Genomic DNA, 19,180 nt, shown 5'->3' with positions numbered 1-19,180 from the left:
CACTTCATTCTGAGTCCTTACTAGCAGATTTGTTAACAACGTATTTCTACTAACAGTCTGTCCAAAGCAAGCGAGGCTTTTTCTGTCATACCTGTCAAAGTTCTTCCAGCCTCTGCCCACTTTCCAATTCAGAAGCCACTTGCACATTTTAAGTGTTTATTACAGTAGCATTTCACTTCCGGGTATCAAAATCTGTGTTCAAGTTCAGCCAGAGAAACAGGCAGCAGGAGACGTATGGTAATCAATTTATTGCAAGGAAGTGACTTATTCAGTTGTGAAAGGTGCCTAGACAAGTCCAAAATCTGTACAGCAGGCAGTTAGGAGGGGCAGGTTGGAACTCTGGGACATAAGCTGAAGCTGCTGTCCTTAAATGAAATTTCTTTTTCATCTCAGGGAAGACTCAACTCTGCTTTTATGGCCTTTCCACTGATTGAAATAGACCCACCCAGATTATCTAGGAGAGTCTCCCTCTTTTAAGTTTAGCTGATTGGCAACCTTAATTCCATTTGAAGCTTAATTTCTTTGCAATATAACATATTCATAGGTTCTGGGGATTAGGGCAGGAACATCTTGGTAGTCATTATTTTGCATGCAATATGATTCTAGAGTATTTGCAAAGTTGAGAAGCTCCTGGAGACAGAAAGGTCCTGACAAGAGAGCAGATGTTTTTCCTCAAATAATTTAACTCCTTCACCAACATATCCTTTAATAAATTTTGTTTGGTTAACTAATATTAGTTCTACAATGTAATTTCTTTCAAATTCCTTATGAATCAGAATAATGTCACCATCCAAAGACAAGTAGATGCTGGCATTCTGTACCATCGGAAGCTCCTCTAAGCCCAGAATTTGGGACTCAATTAAGATTTTCCTGCTGTGGTAAGAGGAAATTGCAGGACATGAATTAGTTGGTCCTAGTGTCTATTGGCCTTATAGGAACACCTTAAACACAGGAAATGTGGGTATTAGAAAGCCTGTCCAGCCCCCCATAGGATCATAACGTTAGATAGAGATAAGAAAGAACCCATCAGTCTTTTCTATGTTAATTTACATGAGAAAGAATACATTATGCAGACATATTTTTATGAGATGACGTGTTTTAGAATGAAAGTCTAACGCTTATAAGTGTGATCTTGAAAACAGTAGCTTAAAATTATCCATGTTGCTCCCAATTGGAAAAAACAAAACTCCAAATATGAAGCTTGGAATAAATTACACGTGGATAAATATGAAATGATTACACCCCGAGCTTTTATCAAAAAATCAGAGCTGTGTAAATAAGAAAAACTATAAAAAAAACTTTAAAATATGACTTCAAAAATCATATTCTTATGTAGTGTCATATAGTGTGACAGGTACTTTCAAAATTAGAGTTATGTTTATTAGGTGGGGTTAACTTTCATATTACCCTTCGGGATATGGGAATACTATTAATTTATTCAGAAATGTGAAATTTCCTGTTATAAAATATTTATAATAATACAATAATTTGAAAACTAATTAACAACCAGGCCAAGGAAATAAGTAACATTACTAAAGACAATAGCAGAAATTTTTTAAAAAGTAGAATTAAAGATTACTAAAGGGTTAAAAAAACTAAGGTGAAAAGTGAGGAAGACAAAATTAGCAGACGATAGGAAAGCTTCAGATACCTACACTATTCTAGATATTCTGATTTCCTCTTAGAGTCCTGGCTCAGAATATTGGGTAATATAGGCTTCAAGAACTTGAAATCATTACTTTCAGAGCCTCCAGTCAGACACACCTCGTACTGATAACTCTGGGATAGGGTCCCGGTGCCGCTCACGTCCACCAGATGCCCTGGAAAGGGGCCCTCGGGCACAGAGCAGCGACCCACCGAGGCCGCCCTGCTCCTCCTGCACAGCCGCACCGCCACGAACAGGAGCACCGACAAGAGGAACAGCGACGACACCGAGGCCAACGCCACCACCAGGTAGACTGTAAGCGAGTCGGCCTGGGCCTGGGCCGGGGCCGCCTCAGGGAGAGGCAGGTAGGGCTGGGAGAAGCCGTCCACCAGGAGCACGTGCAGCGTGGTGGTGGCCGAGCGCGGAGGCTCGCCATTGTCCTTGACCAGCACCACCAGCCTGTGCTTGGCCGCGTCGCGCTCGCTCAGTAGCCTGGCGGTGCGCACCTCGCCATTGTGCGCCCACACACCGAACAGCCCGGGCTCCGTGGCCTTGAGCAGCTGGTACGACAGCCAGGCGTTCTGGCCCGAGTCGCCGTCCACCGCCACCACCTTGGTCACCAGGTAGCCCGGCTCGGCCGCCCGGGGCACCAGCTCTGTGCAGGGCGCGGAGCCGTTCTGCAGCGGGTACAGCACGAAGGGCGAGTTGTCGTTGGCGTCCAGCACCAGCACGCGCACCAGCGCCTCGCTGCTCAGCGCCGGGGAGCCGCGGTCTGTGGCGCCCACGCGGAACTCGAACTCCTGCAGGGCCTCGTAGTCCAGCGATCGGAGGGCGAACAGGTGGCCGTTGTCTGTGTTGATGGAGACTAGGGAGGCGAGGGGCAGGTGCGGGTCCTGGGGCGGCAGCAGCGAGTAGGTGAACTGGGCGTTGGTGCCTGAGTCTCTGTCTGTGGCGCTGACACTGCCGATGTGCAGGGCGGGGCTATTGTTCTCGCGGACGAACAGGGTGTAGGAGGTTTGGGTGAAGGCGGGGGCGTTGTCATTGACGTCGGAGACCAGCACGGTTATGTTGTGCTCGGTTTTCAGCCTTGGGGTCCCCAAGTCTGTGATGGTGATGGTGATGTTGTACTGGGCTCTGGTCTCTCTGTCCAGCGCCCCTTCTGTTACCAGCCTGTAGAAATTCTCAACAGAAGGTTTTAGCTTAAAAGGAACACCATCCTGAATTGAGCAAATCATTTTTCCATTTTCCCCAGAGTCTCGGTCTCGAATCCTAAACAGGGCCACTTCTGTCTCTGGAGAATTCTCGGGAATAGGGCTGGTAAGTGATGAAATACTGAGTTCCGGGAAGTTATCGTTAACATCTAGCACCTTAACAGAGACAGAGCATTTTCCAGAAAGTCCCCCACCATCAGATGCCTCTATATCTAGATCATATGAGGACATTGTCTCAAAATCTAATTTTTTAATTAGTCGAATTTCTCCTGAAAGGCTGCTTAGCTCAAAAGGTTTGTTTATCTCCTGAGAGCTGTAAGAAACGGAGTATGATATCTCTCCATTTGTCCCAGTGTCTAAATCCCTAGCAGAGACCTTGACAACTAGGGAGCCTATTGGGCTGTTCTCTGGGACCTGCACCTCGTAGAGCGCCTGCGCAAACTCCGGGGCATTGTCATTGACGTCCAAGACCAAGATGAGGATCTGGACAGTGCCAGATCGGGGTGGAGAGCCACCGTCCACCGCTGTCAAGGTTAATCTGAGCTCGGCCTGCTCCTCGCGATCCAGTTCTGTGTCCAGCACCAGCTCTGGATATTTCCTGCCATCCCCTTGGGTGCGAGTGGAAACATGGAAATGAGAATTGGGAGAAATATTGTAGTTTTGAACGTTGTTGCTGCCCACGTCCAAGTCCCGAGCTTTTTTCAGAGGAAACACAGTCCCAAGGGAGCTAATTTCTGGGATTTTCAGCGTCATTTCTCTTTCAGGAAACTCAGGAGAATGATCATTTATGTCTCTCACTAGTAGTTCAGCTCGAAATACTTCCAAAGGATTTTTCAGTAACACTTGGAAATGCATTATACAGGGCTCGGTGGGGCCACACAGCTTCTCCCGGTCCAGCTTCTCATTTAATATCAACTGCCCGGTCTGCAGATCAAGCTGCAAGCCTTGTTCGTTATCCTCAGAAACTACCCGGGCTCCCCGCTCGGCTAGCTCCCCCACTCCCAGCCCTAGGTCATTGGCCAGGTTAGCCACAAAAGAACCTCTCTCTGTTTCCTCCATCACAGAATAGCGACGGGGTTCCCAGCCTGCCAGAGCCACTTCCAGTAAAAGAAGGAGAATCAGGACTTGCCTTTGTTCAGGAAAGCGCTCCCCTGTAGGCTCCATCTTTACTTCTGCACACCCCCTTTTCAAGGAATCGGAGTCAGTGTTACTTCAGGGAGCGATGGGACAGAGGCAGTGATCGATCTGCCCGTTGATAACCTGTCCGGAAATGTAGGAGAATAGCATTCTCCGGAGACACTGGTCCGTGCTCTGCTAACGGACTTTCCCCTTAGGCTGAAAGAGGTCTGAAGTAGCTCGTAGCATTTCATGGGCTTCGTTTCCTTTTTTTTGAAGCCTTAGCCTGCAGCGCCACCATGCGTTGTCTTTACTTCGAAACGAATTGCTACAATTGATCTATTCTCCATTCTATTAGGAGTTTGGAAAATGGGAGAAAATGATGTAATCGCAATATCACGCAATTATAATTATTAATTTCTTCATTCAAAGGGGTATTTTTGGTCTTTATGTGCCAAATTATGATACGCATCAGTAAACAACCGGGACATGGTCCCCACAGTCCAGAGCCTGTGGTCTGGGTGGGGTGCTCTGAGAGAAATTGAGACGTGAAAGAAGACATAATAGGGATCAGTCATCTTGTAATAATAATAACCCATAGCCACGTGATTTCTTAAAATTTTCTCAGCAAAACAAAATGAATTCTTTGATTTCTTTCAAATTTAGACAGCCTATGTACCAGAATTGTGCTCCCATTGGTTGAATTACATCAAGAAAAAGCTACACTTTCATTCCAGTGTGATATCCTTTCTACATAAAGTCAGAGAGTTATGATTTTATGAAAATTTTAAACTGTGGAAAAAAACATATGAAGGCACTTCCTGTATCTCTTACTTTGCTTTTTCTTTTTTCTTTTCCTTTTTCCTTTTTCTTTTTTTATGAGATAGGGTCTTGCTCTATTGCCCAGGAGTGAGTGCAGTGGCACAATCACTGCTCATTGCAGCCTCGACTGCCCAGGCTCAAGTGATCCTCCCACCTCAGCAACTGTAGCTGGGACCACAGTTGCGCATCACCATGCCTGGCTAATGTTTTAATTATTTGTAAAGATGAAGTCTTGCTATGTTGCCCAGGCTGGTCTCAAATTTCTGAGCTCAAGCAATCCTCCCGCCACAGCCTCCCAAAGTGCTGAGGTTATAGGCACGAGTTGCTGTACCCAGCCCTGCCTTGTCTCAGATTTATTATCGTCAGACATAGTATAGATGTACTCATTTCGTTGTTTCCTTTCTGTTTCAACCTCACGTGTTAGAACTTGATTTTGTTCACTGCTGCATCGCCCGTATCTAAAATAATCCCCGGCACATGATTGGTGCTCAATAAATATTTGTTAAATGGATACATTAATAAATCACAATTATTTTTAAAATTCTGACAGATAGGTTCTCCTCCTACTGTAGAAGTCCCTCTTCTGCTGGGATTCAAGTCCATTATATAAGATGGATAAACAAAGACAGCATGTTCATAAGGTAGGTATTTCCTATGCCCTTTAAACAGTAACGAGAAGTAACTCAGAATGGCCTAAAATGTCATTTCATTAAGTGGCAAAATAACCTAGCTACCCATAAGCAAGGGATATATTATATAATAGAAAGAAACACCATAACAAGATTATCATGACCCTAAAGATAATGATTATGTCTCTTTTAGACACACATTTTTCATTGTCAAGTTTTTTTTTACAGTAATGTTATTATGACACTTATGATATTCAAAACGCTCATATAATAAAATTTCCTAAGACTCTCTATTAAACATTTCAAAGACTGTACTGTTGGAAAGATCCTTCAGTTTTTCTGAAACTTATATATTCTAACAAACCTAGTGCATGTCCCTTACAGACTACTAATATTTTACAACCTCCTTGATCCCAAATGTTGTCATATTAATATGAAAAGCCACAATAAAAACTCAATAGTAAGAAGGGTCTGACTTACCAACAATGCAAGAATATCTAAACATGCTTTTGACAACAAAAACCTCACTTAGGTCTCTTAATTAGAGGGAAATTTATTAAAAAGCACATATTTGTCTCCAAAAACCCAAGGGAAAAGCAGGCTTGGGAGGGACTGGAAAATCGAAAACAGGAAAATCTACAACAAGGTCATTCTTTTGATATCTTCTTTTTTCTTGTCTCTCAGTAGATTGATGTCCTGTATTTCTTTTCAAGTGTTTAGCCACGTATGACACCACTTTCTGGTTATGTTCCTAACAAAGAGACTATATTGTATCTGGTTTCTAAAGCCATTTTTTAAAAAAATAGATAGAATCAGATTAGGCCAGCTAAGATCATCTTATTTTTGTGTTTGAAATCACAGAGGGAGTTGGGTCATATAAAATAAATGTGGCTGCAACATTACACTTCTGCTAAAGACAGGGAGAAGTTTCCAGAAAAAGATCAGGTGGGCTAGATAGGCACTACAAAAGGGAGCTATGATTTTTTAAATCTTGAGATAATCTAATAATCATTAAGTAATGCTCATATGGCCGGGCGAGGTGGCTCACGCCTGTAATCCCACACTTTGGAAGGCAGAGGGGAGTGTATCACTTGAGGTCAGGAGTTTGAGACCAGCCAAACTCCAGGAGCCAGTTTGAGTTTGGCCAACACGGTGAAACCCCATCTCTACTAAAACAAGGGGCCTGTAATCCCAGCTACTCAGGAGGCTGAGGCAGGAGAATCACTTGAACCAGGAAGCGAGGTTGCAGTGAGCGAGATTGCGCCATTGCACTCCAGCCTGGGCGACAAGGGTGAAACTCTGTCTCAATAATAATAATACTAATACTTATATATGTTATATAATTAAGGTTATAAAAAGAGCAGAAAAGTCTTTAAGTTTGGGGAAAAATGTAGTCTTTCCCACATCATGCTATTGTGAAATAAAACCACGCAATTTTTGCAGACACTTCTCCATTTAAAAATTCAAGACAGGTAAGCATAAGACAGATTAAACAGAGTATGTACTAATAATCACTATATCATCGTTCTTGTCTTCTAAGCATCAAAAGTTTAGAAAAGCTTTCTTTAATGAAACAGAATGGGGCTGGAGTTTTCAAATCAACAGCCTGTGATTTTGAAAAGTTGATAAATTGAACAAATATGACTTTTCATTAGTGAGTAAACTTGAAAATTGTATTCATCAAAATGGACATGATAAAAAGAGACTAAGTATGAACAAATAAAGAAAATGTCTAATCTTAACTAGGAAAATGAAAGCAGCAAAATCTTAGAAAATCTATATAGAACAAAAAATATAACAGAGACTTAATATATTGATAAAGAACTAACCTTTATCCTTAATGCTCTGAAAAATATACAGATTCTTAATTGAATCCAAAACCATTTACAAAGTTGGACTTATTCTACCGTCATTCAGAGCGCCCGGATGCTTAGGGATAACAGACTTCAGGAATTTGAACTCATTTGTCGGGGAGCTTCCAGTCAGACACACTTCATACTGGTACCTCTGGGATAGGGTCCTGGTGCGGCTCATGTCCACCAGATGCCTGGAAAGGGGTCCTCGGGCACCGAGCAGTGACCCACCGAGGCCACTCTGCTCCTCCTACACTGCCGCACCACCACGAACAGGAGCACTGAGAGAGGAAGAGCGACCACACCAAGGCCAATGCCATCACCAGGTAGACGGTAAGCAAGTCGCCCTGGACCTGGGCCAGGGCCGCCTCTGGGAGCGGCAGATAGGACTGGGAGAAGTCATCCACCAGGGGCACGTGCAGCGTGGCGGTGGCCGAGCGCGGAGGCTCGCTATTGTTCTTGACCAGCACCACCAGCTTGTGCTTGGCCGCGTCGCGCTCGCTCAACAGCCTGGCGGTGCGCACCTCGCCATTGTGCGCCCACACGCGGAACAGCCCGGGCTCCGTGGCCTTCAGCAGCTGGTACGACAGCCAGGCGTTCTGGCCCGAGTCGCCGTCCACCGCCACCACCTTGGTCACCAGGTAGCCCGGCTCGGCCGCCCAGGGCACCCGCTCGGTGCAGGGCGCGGAGCCGTTCTGCAGCGGGTACAGCATGAAGGGCGAGTTGTCGTTGGCGTCCAGCACCAGCACGCGCACCAGCGCCTCGCTGCTCAGCTCCGGGGAGCCGCGGTCTGTGGCACCCACGAGGAACTCGAACCCCTGTAGAGCCTAGTAGTCCAGCGATCGGAGGGCGAACAGGTGGCCGTTTTCTGTGCTGATGGAGATCAGGGAGGCGAGGCGCAGGTGCGGGTTCGGTGGCAGCAGCGAGTAGGTGACCTGGGCGTTGGTGCCCAAGTGTCTGTGGCGCTGACGCTGCCAATGTGCAGGGCGGGGCTGTTGTTCTCGCGGACGAACAGGGTGTAGGAGGTTTGGGTGAAGGCGGGAGCGTTGTCATTGACGTAGGAGACCAGCACGGTTACACGGTACTCGGTTTTCAGCCTAGGCGTTCCCTAGTCCAAGGCTGTGATGGTGAGTTGTACTCGGCTCTAAACTCTCTGTCCAGTGGTCCTTCTGTTAACAGCCAGTAGAAATTCTAAACGGAAGGTTTCAGCATGAACAGAACATCATTTTGAATTGAGCAAACTATTCTTCCATTTTCCTCAGAATCTCGGTCTGAAATGCTGAAAAGAGCTACCACATCTCGGGAGAATTTTTGCGGATGGGGCTTGTGAATGAAGCCATGGTCAGTTCTGGAGCGTTATCGTTTATATCTACCATCTGTATTATGACGGCGCATTTTCCATGAAGACCTGCCCCATCACAGTCTTTAATATCCACCTCATATGACACAATTTTTTCAAAATCTAATTTTCTGATCATTTTAATTTCTCCCGTTCGTTCATTAAGTGCAAATGTCTTAGAAATCTCTTCATCACCATAAAAAGTGAGTAGAATATTTCACCATTAATTCCCATGTCTAAATCTCTAGCGGAAACAGTGGCAACAAGGGATTCCAAGGGGCTGTTTTCTGATATCTGCACCTGATAGAGTGGCTGCACAGACTCAAGCACATTGCCATTGATGTCCAAGGTTTCAACGAGGACCAGAGCAGTCCCAGTTCTGGGAGAAGCCCTGCCATTTACTGCCATGAGAGTTAACCCGAACTCAGCCTGCTCCTCCCGATCCAGGGCTTTGTCCAGAACCAGCTCTGGGTATTTTCTGCCTTCACTGCCATTTTGGGTGAGAACGTGGACATGGGAGTTGGGGTTGGTGGTGTAGTTATGAGTGTTATTGATGCCCACATCCAAATCTTGTGTGTTTTTCAGAGGAAACACAGTTCCTGGAGGAGTATTTTCCATGATTTTCAAAATAATTTCTACTTCTGGGAATACAGGGGAATTGTCATTTATGTTACTGACCAAACGTTTAAACCTATATACCTCCAAAGGTTCTTCCAGTAACACTTGGAATTGCAGCACACAAGGCTCAGTGAGGTCACACAATTCTTCCTGATTCAGTTTCTCATTTACTTGCAGGTCTCCAGTCTGAAGGTTTAGCTGAAAATATTTTTTTGTTATTGTTAAAAATGACCCAAGCCCTCCGCCGGGATATTTTTCTTACTTCTAGCCCTAGGTCCTTTGCTACATTGGCCACAAAAGAACCGCTTTCTGTTTCTTCTGCTACAGTATAAACATTTCACTCCGCGCAAGTCTGAGACAGCATAACAAAGAGAAGCAGCACTTGCCTTATTCTAGGAAAATGCTCCTTTTCAGCCTCCATTTCTCCAACACCAACATCATTCAGGGTCTGGATGCCTGTGTTGGGTTGGTAGGCAATCTGCTCTGGGAATCAATCCTTGCCACAACGCAATTTTCTGTTAAGAAAGCCTCTTCTCTTTGATGGGTCTAATGACTGCTAGCACAGTAGATGAAGAGATTCATTCTAACATTTCAGGGGTATGAACTTAGGTGATATACTAGCTAAAGCTGGTTTATTATGCAAACTCAATACGTAGCTTAAGGAGTTGTGGATAACTTATTTGTGAATATTGTCTAAGGACTGTGAGCTTGCTATGTTGAATTGTTACAGTATCTAAAATAATTTGTAAAGAGCATCACCATCTATTGTTAATGATGAGATACACATATGTTGAAGCTGAGAGTCACTGAAACCTTTAAGAGGGAGACAGCTAAGATCATAGATATAAAAGCTGAAGTTAAAGTAAAAAGTAAAATGCAGAAGAAAATGTGTTAAGTTCACCTGAAATAGCACGTTAAGCATATTCCCAACTGGAGAAGATCTCAACTGATTTTTAGTAAGCAATCATATATCTCTTGTGGATTCATTGGAATCCTGAAACCCTAGCATGGAACTGAAATTCTTACTTCTAAGGAAAGAGAAAACATTTTTGGGGAGGAGACTTGGGGGTCTTCCCAACTGTGCCAACTTTAACCAATGTTTTACTCACAATGTTTAAATAATAGACACTATTATGTGTTCTGGCATTCTAACTACCTAGCTAACTGAGAAAACTAAGGATGAGCCAAATGTAAGAATTGTGGTTTATATTGGTTTCTCTTAAGGTATAAATAGCTCAAATCAACATTCTACTTTAGAATGTTTTCTTCTATACAAACAAATTTGATTAAACTTTCAAAATATGAGAACATGCCAGTCACAGTCAAAATCTGATGGACAATTTTCCTTATAGAAATATATTGGTCATGGATCCAAATTCACTATTATGTGAAGAAAATGTGTCCTGAATGTCTATGCATTTTTTAATATTAATGGGATAGAAGCTTGTACCTATGTCAGTAACCTAATGGATCGAAGTTAGTTTTTCATTCCCATCTTTCTTCTCTTGGATAAAGTTTCTCCTTTCTAAGATCTTAGCTCCTAGGTTTGGCAGAAACTTAAATTTTTTCATGAGGTTTTCTAGCAATAGGGTATATTAATTAAATGTTTATTACTATAACTGAAATCATGAGTCAATCCATATGATCTATAAATTGGGATTATTTGTGGAGCAAGAAGATTTTACATTACATGAGAAAAATAATTTTGTTCACACTGAGCTTAACAAGTAATTTTTAAAAGAAGGAGTCTGCTAAGGAAGGTATGATGATCCTGAGAAAAGGTACAGAAACCCAAAACTTAACAATTTTAGTGTTATTATTATTATTTAAACTAAAAGTATTATTTAAAAGTAATCCTGGGACATATAAAATAATGGAGGGAAAGTTAAGTTAATGAGACATTTCATAAAGCCCTTTGCAGCATTTATCTGTTGAAAGACCTCATAAATTATTTACAAATTTAAATTTTGTTACATAAGCCTCTAGTATAGATTTGTTATCTCTAGGCTTGTACATATTGTATTTCATTCATTAAGTTAACATTAGAAGCATGCAATAAAAGACCAGGGTTTCGTGGTAGGTAATCTAATTGAGTACTCAAGGTTGTACATACCTTTCAAGTCTCTTCTGATTTCAAGAAATCCCACTTCAAGATAGGTTAAACAAAGGAATTTTACTATTAGCAATGGAGTCTTACTGTAGAACCCAAGGGCAATAAGACATTGGAGACTTAGGAGGAACTGAACTTAGGTGGACAGGTCTAGAACTAAGTAGCTATTTTAGTCTCTACTGTTTTCTAGGCTTCTGCCTCCTCCACTCTTATTCCTTTCCACTTTTACTTTCCTTCCATTTTCTCTCCCTCTTTTTCTCCCTATCTAGAAAACTTATAAACATGGCTACCTCAGCACACGTTCAACATTTATTCAAGAGGAAAAAGTAGATGAACTATACCTCAATCACAAATTTAGGGGTTTGGAGAATGTAGCTATTCCAGCTTAAATTAGGAATCTATCACAGGACCAATAAAAAGTGATCAGGGCTCTTGCCTATAATCCCAATACTTTGGGAAGCTGATGTGGTAGGATCACTAGAGCCCAGAAGTTCAAGACTAGCCCATGTGACATGGCAAGACCCCACCTCTTAAAAAAATATATGGGGGGAGGGGGGCGTGTAAGAAAAGAAGGCCTGCAATGGAATAAGCATCACACTAGTGATCACCTCTCTTAGGTAGTATAGAGAAGTTCTCAGACAAGAAAGGATCGTGAGCTGGATATATACATCTTAATTCAAACAAGGTTTTGAATATATTTAAATAAAACAACATCTACTAGCATATATATGGTTCACACATAATTATGGAAAAAAAAAAAACCCTCAGTACAGGAAAAATTCTCTGCAATGTTTGCCAGAAAAGTAGAATGAAAAGATTATAGGTTTTAAAAAAAGAAACCTAAATTAGATAATATCTTAGAAACCAACCTAACCAGATAACAAGCAATTATTTTTATTAATATCATGCATTTACCTCTATAATAATATTCTCAATCATATAAAAACTGCTTTGGTTAGAGGATCCACAGTCAGAACACTCAGAAAATACGAATGAGCCCAGTGTGCAATTAAACTTGAAGGGAAAATAATGTGTATGTGAACATATTATTTGAGGTTGTATTTCAAAACAATGACTAAGCAAATTCCAGCTCTCTCAATTTTTTCACTATTAAAACAACAAAAAATAGTCTTAAATTCTTGTAACTTCTGAAAACTCTTGAATAAAATGCAGTTACCCAAAATGAAAAACTCTACATAACAAAAAGATTTCAAAGAAATAGACTCATTCTAAAAGTTCTGCATCATAATCAGATCCCTAATTGAATTCCATGCCATTCAGAAAGGTGGGGCTTTCTCCATTTCGCTGTCCTGGGGCAGCAGATTGGGAATTATCGGCTTCAGGAACTTGAACTCATTTGTCCCGGAGCCTCCCGTCAGACACACCTCGTACTGGTAGCTCTGGGACAGGGTCCCGGTGCCGCTCACGTCCACCAGATGCCCTGGAAAGGGACCCTCGGGCACCGAGCAGCGGCCCACCGAGGCCGCCCTGCTTCTCCTGCACAGCCGCACCGCCACGAACAGGAGCACCGACAAGAGGAACAGCGAAGACACCGAGGCCAACGCCACCACCAGGTAGATGGTGAGCGAGTCGGCCCGGGCCTGGGCCGGGGCCGCCTCAGGGAGAGGCAGGTAGGGCTGGGAGAAGCCGTCCACCAGGAGTACGTGTAGCGTGGCGGTGGCCGAGCGCGGAGGCTCGCCATTGTCCTTGACCAGCACCACCAGCCTGTGCTTGGCCGCGTCCCGCTCACTCAGCAGCCTGGCAGTGCGCACCTCGCCATTGTGCGCCCACACGCCGAACAGCCCGGGCTCCGTGGCCTTGAGCAGCTGGTACGACAGCCAGGCGTTCTGACCCGAGTCGCCGTCCACCGCCACCACCTTGGTCACCAGGTAGCCCGGCTCGGCCGCCCGGGGCACCAGCTCGGTGCAGGGCGCGGAGCCGTTCTGCGGTGGGTACAGCACGAAGGGCGAGTTGTCGTTGGCGTCCAGCACCAGCACGCGCACCAGCGCCTCGCTGCTCAGCGCCGGGGACCCGTGGTCTTTGGCTCCCACGCGGAACTCGAAGGCCTGCAGGGCCTCGTAGTCCAGCGACCTGAGGGCGAACAGGTGGCCGTTGTCTGCGTTGATGGAGACCAGGGAGGGGAGGGGCAGGTGCGGGTCCTGGGGCGGCAGCAGCGAGTAGGTGACCTGGGCGTTGGTGCCTGAGTCTCTGTCTGTGGCGCTGACGCTGCCGATGTGCAGGGCGGGGCTGTTGTTCTCGCGGACGAACAGGGTGTAGGAGGTTTGGGTGAAGGCGGGGGCGTTGTCATTGACGTCGGAGACCAGCACGGTTATGTTGTGCTCGGTTTTCAGCCTGGGTGTCCCCAAGTCGGTCACGGTGATGGTGATGTTATATTCATTTCTGATCTCTCTGTCCAGTGGGTGCTCTGTTACCAGAGTGTAAAAATTCTTGAAGGTAGGCTTCAAGACAAAGGGGAGGTTGTCCTGAATTGAGCAAACCATTCTCCCATTGTCTCCAGAGTCTTGGTCTCGTATGCTGAAGACAGCGACCACCATCTCAGGTGAAGAGTTTTCCGGTATGGGGCTGGTAAGAGATGTCATGGCTATTTCTGGCGGGTTGTCATTCACATCTACAACCCGAACTAAAATGTTTGATTTTCCAGAAAGGCTCCCACCGTCAATGGCCTGAATGTTTATGATGTAAGATTGAATAATCTCGAAATCTAGAGGTGCTTTTAAATAGACTTCGCCAGAAATTGGATGGATTTCAAATGTTTTCCGTACATCTCTGGAGACGTGGGAAAATGAATAAGACAGTTCTCCATTTATTCCTGCATCTAAATCTGTAGCAGACACTTTGATGATCAAGGAGTCCAGAGGGCTGCTCTCAGGTACATGAACTTCATAGACTGGCTTCTCAAATTCAGGGGCATTGTCATTGATGTCCAGGACCACAACATTAATCAGTGTAGTCCCAGACCTGGGCGGAGACCCGCCATCCAAGGCTGTTAGCGTTAAACTAAGCTCAGACTCCTTTTCTCGATCCAGGGATTGGTCCAGTACCAACTCTGGATATTTTCTGCCCTCATCACTATGTCGTAATTTAAGGTGGAAATGGGGATTGGGACTTATTGTATAGTTTTGAACACCATTCTTTCCCACATCCAAGTCCTGAGCACTATCTATTTGGAATAAAGTTCCTAGAGTAGTACCTTCGGAGATTTTTAGAAGTATATGATTATTTAGGAACGTGGGAGTGTGATCATTTATGTCTTTGACCAAAAGCTCAGCCCGAAAAAATTGCAACGGATTTTCAAATAACACCTGGAAATGCAATATACAAGGCTCTGTGAGATCACAAAGTGCCTCCCGGTCCAGCTGCTCATTTAAGAGCAAGTCGCCGTTTTGTGGATCCAATCGTAAATAAGGTTTATAGTCGTCAAAGATGACTCTGGCGCCCCGTGCAACCAGGTCTTCCACATCCAAACCCATGTCTTTCACCACGTTGGCTATAAATGTGCCGACCTCCATTTCCTCTGCTGTGGAATAGCTCCAGGTCTCAGAACACACCAAAGACCCTCCCAGGAAAACAAAGAAAAGCAGCACTTGCCTTGTCCGCTGAGCTCTTCCCTTTCCCGGCTCCATGGCTCCTTAGCCAAACGTCCGTCTGGCGAAAACGTTTCAACTCAGTCTCTAGCAGCTCTTAAAGTTGCTCCTCTCACCTGTCAGCCTGGACCTTTGGGAATCTAGAAACTCGTAATCCTGTTGCAAAGGTGTTGATGGTGCCCTACCTTTTGAAAGCGCCTCTTTTCTCCTGGTTTCCCAGCGCTTTCAGTTCCCATGGTTAAGGGAAACCAGAGCATCTGCTGTTACAAAAATTTCACCATCTTATCCTGCAGCGCCACCATGCGACTCTGCAGATTTTCAGGTTTTAGATAAATTCCAATACGTTTCAGACAAAATATTAGTTTTTCTTGAGTGTTTGTCAATAAATTTAAATTATATTCTCCTCCTATATGCCTATTTTCCGAGTTGCATTTTTGTGATGTGATGCTATTACCTTTCCATCATCAGCCACAATCTGCTACAGCTGTGGTATAGATGTAAGAAGCATATTTCAGATGTAGCCCCTGCCTCAAACAAGTTATGATCTCTCTGTGAAGACAATATATTAAACAACTAAAGATAGTGAAGAATACTCTTACATGTAGTTGACTTTGTAGGCAAGAGATTTTTAGGAAAATTGGAAATGAGAATTAGAGGTCTTAGCTGTCTCCACAACTACTCAGAAAAGAGGAATGAGATCATCTACTTGAAAATGAACCTGGTATACGAAAACAGTTGCTTTGGAAAGGTTGGACATTTTGAGCTGCATAAATGGTACCATTTATTTAGGGATACTCACTAGGAGACTTAGCTGGCAAGAGTAGAAAATAAATGCTCAAAAGTAGTGAGTAAAGTAAAACATTTCTGATTTTTAATGTAAGAGCAAGTCCAGTTAAACATTTTTTTAAACGTGAACAAATTAGACCTCAGTGTAGTTGTGAAGCTGAATTTCATCATTTGCAGACCCAGGCTTTCCATAGGCACAATTCTAAATATGTTTATCTATCTATTAATTAATTAGTTTAGCAGATAGTTATTAAGAATATACTTTGTGCAAGGAATGGTCATAAGTCTAAATATGTTTATCTATCTATTAATTAATTAGTTTAGCAGATAGTTATTAAGAATATACTTTGTGCAAGGAATGGTCATAAGTGTCAGGGATAGAATGGTAAACAGATGTAGTTTCTGCCACACAAGAGGGAGACAGAAAAATGACCACATATTTTAAATAGAGCACAATGAATGTCATGATAAAGAAAGTTCATGCTACTACAAGGGCATAGATGATGGTTATCTAACCAGAATTTGGAAATACAAGACAGATTTTTCTGGAGAAAGTATATTCTAAATTGATACATTAAAAATTAGTAGAAGTACTTTAAACACAAATTGGGTATGGGGTAAAATTGTTCAGGAAAACTAAAAACAAGATTGTGCAAATCCAAATAAAGAGAAATATTTGGAAGAAATAAAATAAAATCAATGTGGCTAAGGCATAGAGCGAGAGGAGAGAAATGGTAAGAGTTGAAATTGGAAAGATAAGCAAATATTTTGTAACGTGTCAAGGCATTTGGACTTTACGTCAGTAGAAATGTAGGGTTATTAAAGGGATTATAATTAAAACAGAAAAGTGACATGATTATGTTTCTACTTTTTAAAAACATTATCCTGTTTCAGAGTTGAGAATAAATTAGAGAGGAATAAGATTAAAGGTGAGAAATTGATTACAAATGGTTGCAATAATACAAGTAAGAGGAAACATTGGCCTCAACTAGAAATGCAGTGAAGGGGTTGCATTAGAATGATAAAACAATAGGGGATATGTTGATAAACATGGAAGGAGTGGGGTAGAAAGGCAAGAAGGTAAATGTACTTTGTCTTCAGGCTTAGGCAACTGAGTGACTGTTGGGTCTATTAACCGATAAACACAGAAAGAGCAGAAGAAAGAGGAACAGATATGGAACTGGAGGAGGTATATTTAGTTTTGAGGAAGGGAACAATTTTAACTCAAAACTGTTGAGTTTGAGCATCCATATAGACAGTTATATAAATTAGCTTCTATTACATAAATGTAGTTGAGGAAAGATGTTTGGGCTATAGAGTCACATTTGGGATTTATTGGCATAAATGGTGATTAAAGCTCTTCAAGAAAGATAATATGTTGCAGATTAAAAGAAGTATATTTGAATTTGTGACTTCAGACGTGATGTAGTTTTCAGAGACTACCATCTCCAGAGAGAGGCCATGATTATAGGTGACTAGGCTATAGTAGAAGTGAGTGTTATTAGAGATGAAGAAGGCTAGAAACAGAGGTAGGTCAAACTATTGGACTCAGAATTGTTGTAAGGGATGGGCAAAGAGGAAAATTAAAAGAAGTCACATTTAAGAGATGAAATGCCTTTACACTACTTTCTTATCATCTGGAATAATTTAAAATTAAACTGATACCAAGTTGATTTCATGCTCTCATTTAATAGCTCTTACATGCAGCCGGGCGCGGTGGCTCAAGCCTGTAATCCCAGCACTTTGGGAGGCCGAGACGGGCGGATCACAAGGTCAGGAGATCGAGACCATCCTGGCGAACACAGTGAAACCCCGTCTCTACTAAAAATACAAAAAACTAGCCGGGTGACGAGGCGGGCGCCTGTAGTCCCAGCTACTTGGGAGGCTGAGGCAGGAGAATGGCGGGAACCCGGGAGGCGGAGCTTGCAGTGAGCTGAGATCCGGCCACTGCACTCCAGCCTGGGCGACAGAGCAAGACTCCGCCTCAAAAAAAAAAAAAAAAAAAAAAAAATAGCTCTTACATGCAAAGATCATTTAGGTAGAAAGGTTTGCTAACTTCATTCAGTACATTAAAGATACCTTTCTATTATTTTCCATTGCTACTGTTGAGAAACGTGGAGCATAGCTGTCAGTCTGTCATGTGTTTGAGGATTCAATGTCCTCTTCCCATGGCTTTTGAAAAAAAGATTTCTCTTTTTCTTTGGTTTTCTGAACTTTCAATATAATGTTTCTAGATATGAATATCTTTTTAAACTTATCCTGTTAGGTTTATTTAGGTCTCTTAAATCTGCTTATTGATGTTTTCATCAATTTTGAAGAATTCAAATTATTATTTCTTTAACTATTGCTTCTGATGCAATTTTTCTCTTATCTCCTTGGGTTCTGGTTAAATATACGTTAAGCTTTTTTCTTTGTCCTCTGTTTCTAATATTCTCTTCTGTATTTTTCATCTTATCAGCTTCATGACCTATATATTGGATAAATTATATCCTTGTCTATCTTTCTCTTCAGTAATTACTTGTTTAGCTGTATCTAATTTTCTATTAAATTTTCTAGTTGGTTTAAAATTTTGATCATTATAGTTTTTCATTTCTAGGAGTTTTATTTGTTTCCTTATCTGTCAAATTTTATAATATTTTTCCCTGTACACCTTCAAATTTAACTTTTATTTCAATTAAATTACCTAGCATATTATAGACTGTGTCTGATAATTACAATATTTGAAATGCTTGCAAGTTTATTTTTATGTTCCTTTTCTCTGCTGGCTGTCACTCATAGTGTCATGTTCCCTTGTGTATGCACTTATCTTCGACTGTTTATGTTAAGAACATAAAAAACTAGTTGTATGAATGATTTGAGGCTTAGAGTGAATAAACATTCAAACATTCAAAACTATAAGAAGTCACATTCACATTCACTATAAGAAGTCAGATTTCATTAAAGATCTGCATTTGGGCCGGGTGCGGTGGCTCAAGCCTGTAATCCCAGCACTTTGGGAGGCCGAGATGGGCAGATCACAAGGTCAGGAGATCGAGACCATCCTGGCTAATATGGTGAAACCCCGTCTCTACTAAAGAATACAAAAAACTAGCCGGGCGACGAGGCGGGCGCCTGTAGTCCCAGCTACTTGGGAGGCGGAGGCAGGAGAATGGCGTGAACCTGGGAGGCGGAGCTTGCAGTGAGCTGAGATCCGGCCACCGTACTCCAGCCTGGGCGACAGAGCCAGACTCCGTCTCAAAAAAAAAAAAAAAAAAAAAAAAAAAAAAAAAAAAAAAAAAAGATCTGCATTTGATTCTATCAGTTCCTGGAGCACTACCTGTCAATGATCACCTTAAATCAAGTTTAAGGCTAAAAATCAAGTTCAAGGCTAAAAATCAAGTTCAAGGCTGAAATTCCCCACAACGGCTCATGCATTTCCAGTTTACTCTCACTCCAAGGGTTTGGCT

The 19,180-nt window shown here is 42.7% G+C and overlaps 2 protein-coding genes and 1 pseudogene across 2 annotated transcripts; all 3 read right to left on the bottom strand.

Moving 5' to 3' along the window:
* Positions 1-233: 233 nt before the first annotated feature.
* On the bottom strand, positions 234-4,300 carry PCDHB15 (protocadherin beta 15). Its single transcript, XM_010388221.2, has one exon. It carries the CDS (start codon positions 4,018-4,020, stop codon positions 1,657-1,659), a length of 2,364 nt encoding a protein of 787 aa, XP_010386523.1. The 5' UTR covers positions 4,021-4,300; the 3' UTR covers positions 234-1,656.
* Positions 4,301-7,307: 3,007 nt separating this feature from the next.
* Positions 7,308-9,564, bottom strand: LOC104681799 (annotated as a pseudogene).
* A 2,451-nt stretch (positions 9,565-12,015) lies between these two features.
* Positions 12,016-15,201, bottom strand: LOC104681797 (protocadherin beta-18). Its single transcript, XM_010388219.2, has one exon. It carries the CDS (start codon positions 14,985-14,987, stop codon positions 12,621-12,623), a length of 2,367 nt encoding a protein of 788 aa, XP_010386521.2. The 5' UTR covers positions 14,988-15,201; the 3' UTR covers positions 12,016-12,620.
* Between the last annotated feature and the right edge of the window lie 3,979 nt (positions 15,202-19,180).

Source organism: Rhinopithecus roxellana, chromosome 3 (genome assembly GCF_007565055.1).
Source record: "Rhinopithecus roxellana isolate Shanxi Qingling chromosome 3, ASM756505v1, whole genome shotgun sequence".
In the NCBI taxonomy this organism is placed as follows: Eukaryota; Metazoa; Chordata; class Mammalia; order Primates; family Cercopithecidae; genus Rhinopithecus; species Rhinopithecus roxellana.
The sequence above is the reverse complement of the archived record's forward strand: the minus strand, read 5'-3'. Positions and strand labels throughout refer to the sequence as shown.

Coding starts and splice junctions, on each gene's coding strand:
- PCDHB15 (XM_010388221.2), bottom strand. CDS start 4,020: ATGGAGCCTACAGGGGAGCGCTTTCCTGAACAAAGGCAAGTCCTGATT.
- LOC104681797 (XM_010388219.2), bottom strand. CDS start 14,987: ATGGAGCCGGGAAAGGGAAGAGCTCAGCGGACAAGGCAAGTGCTGCTT.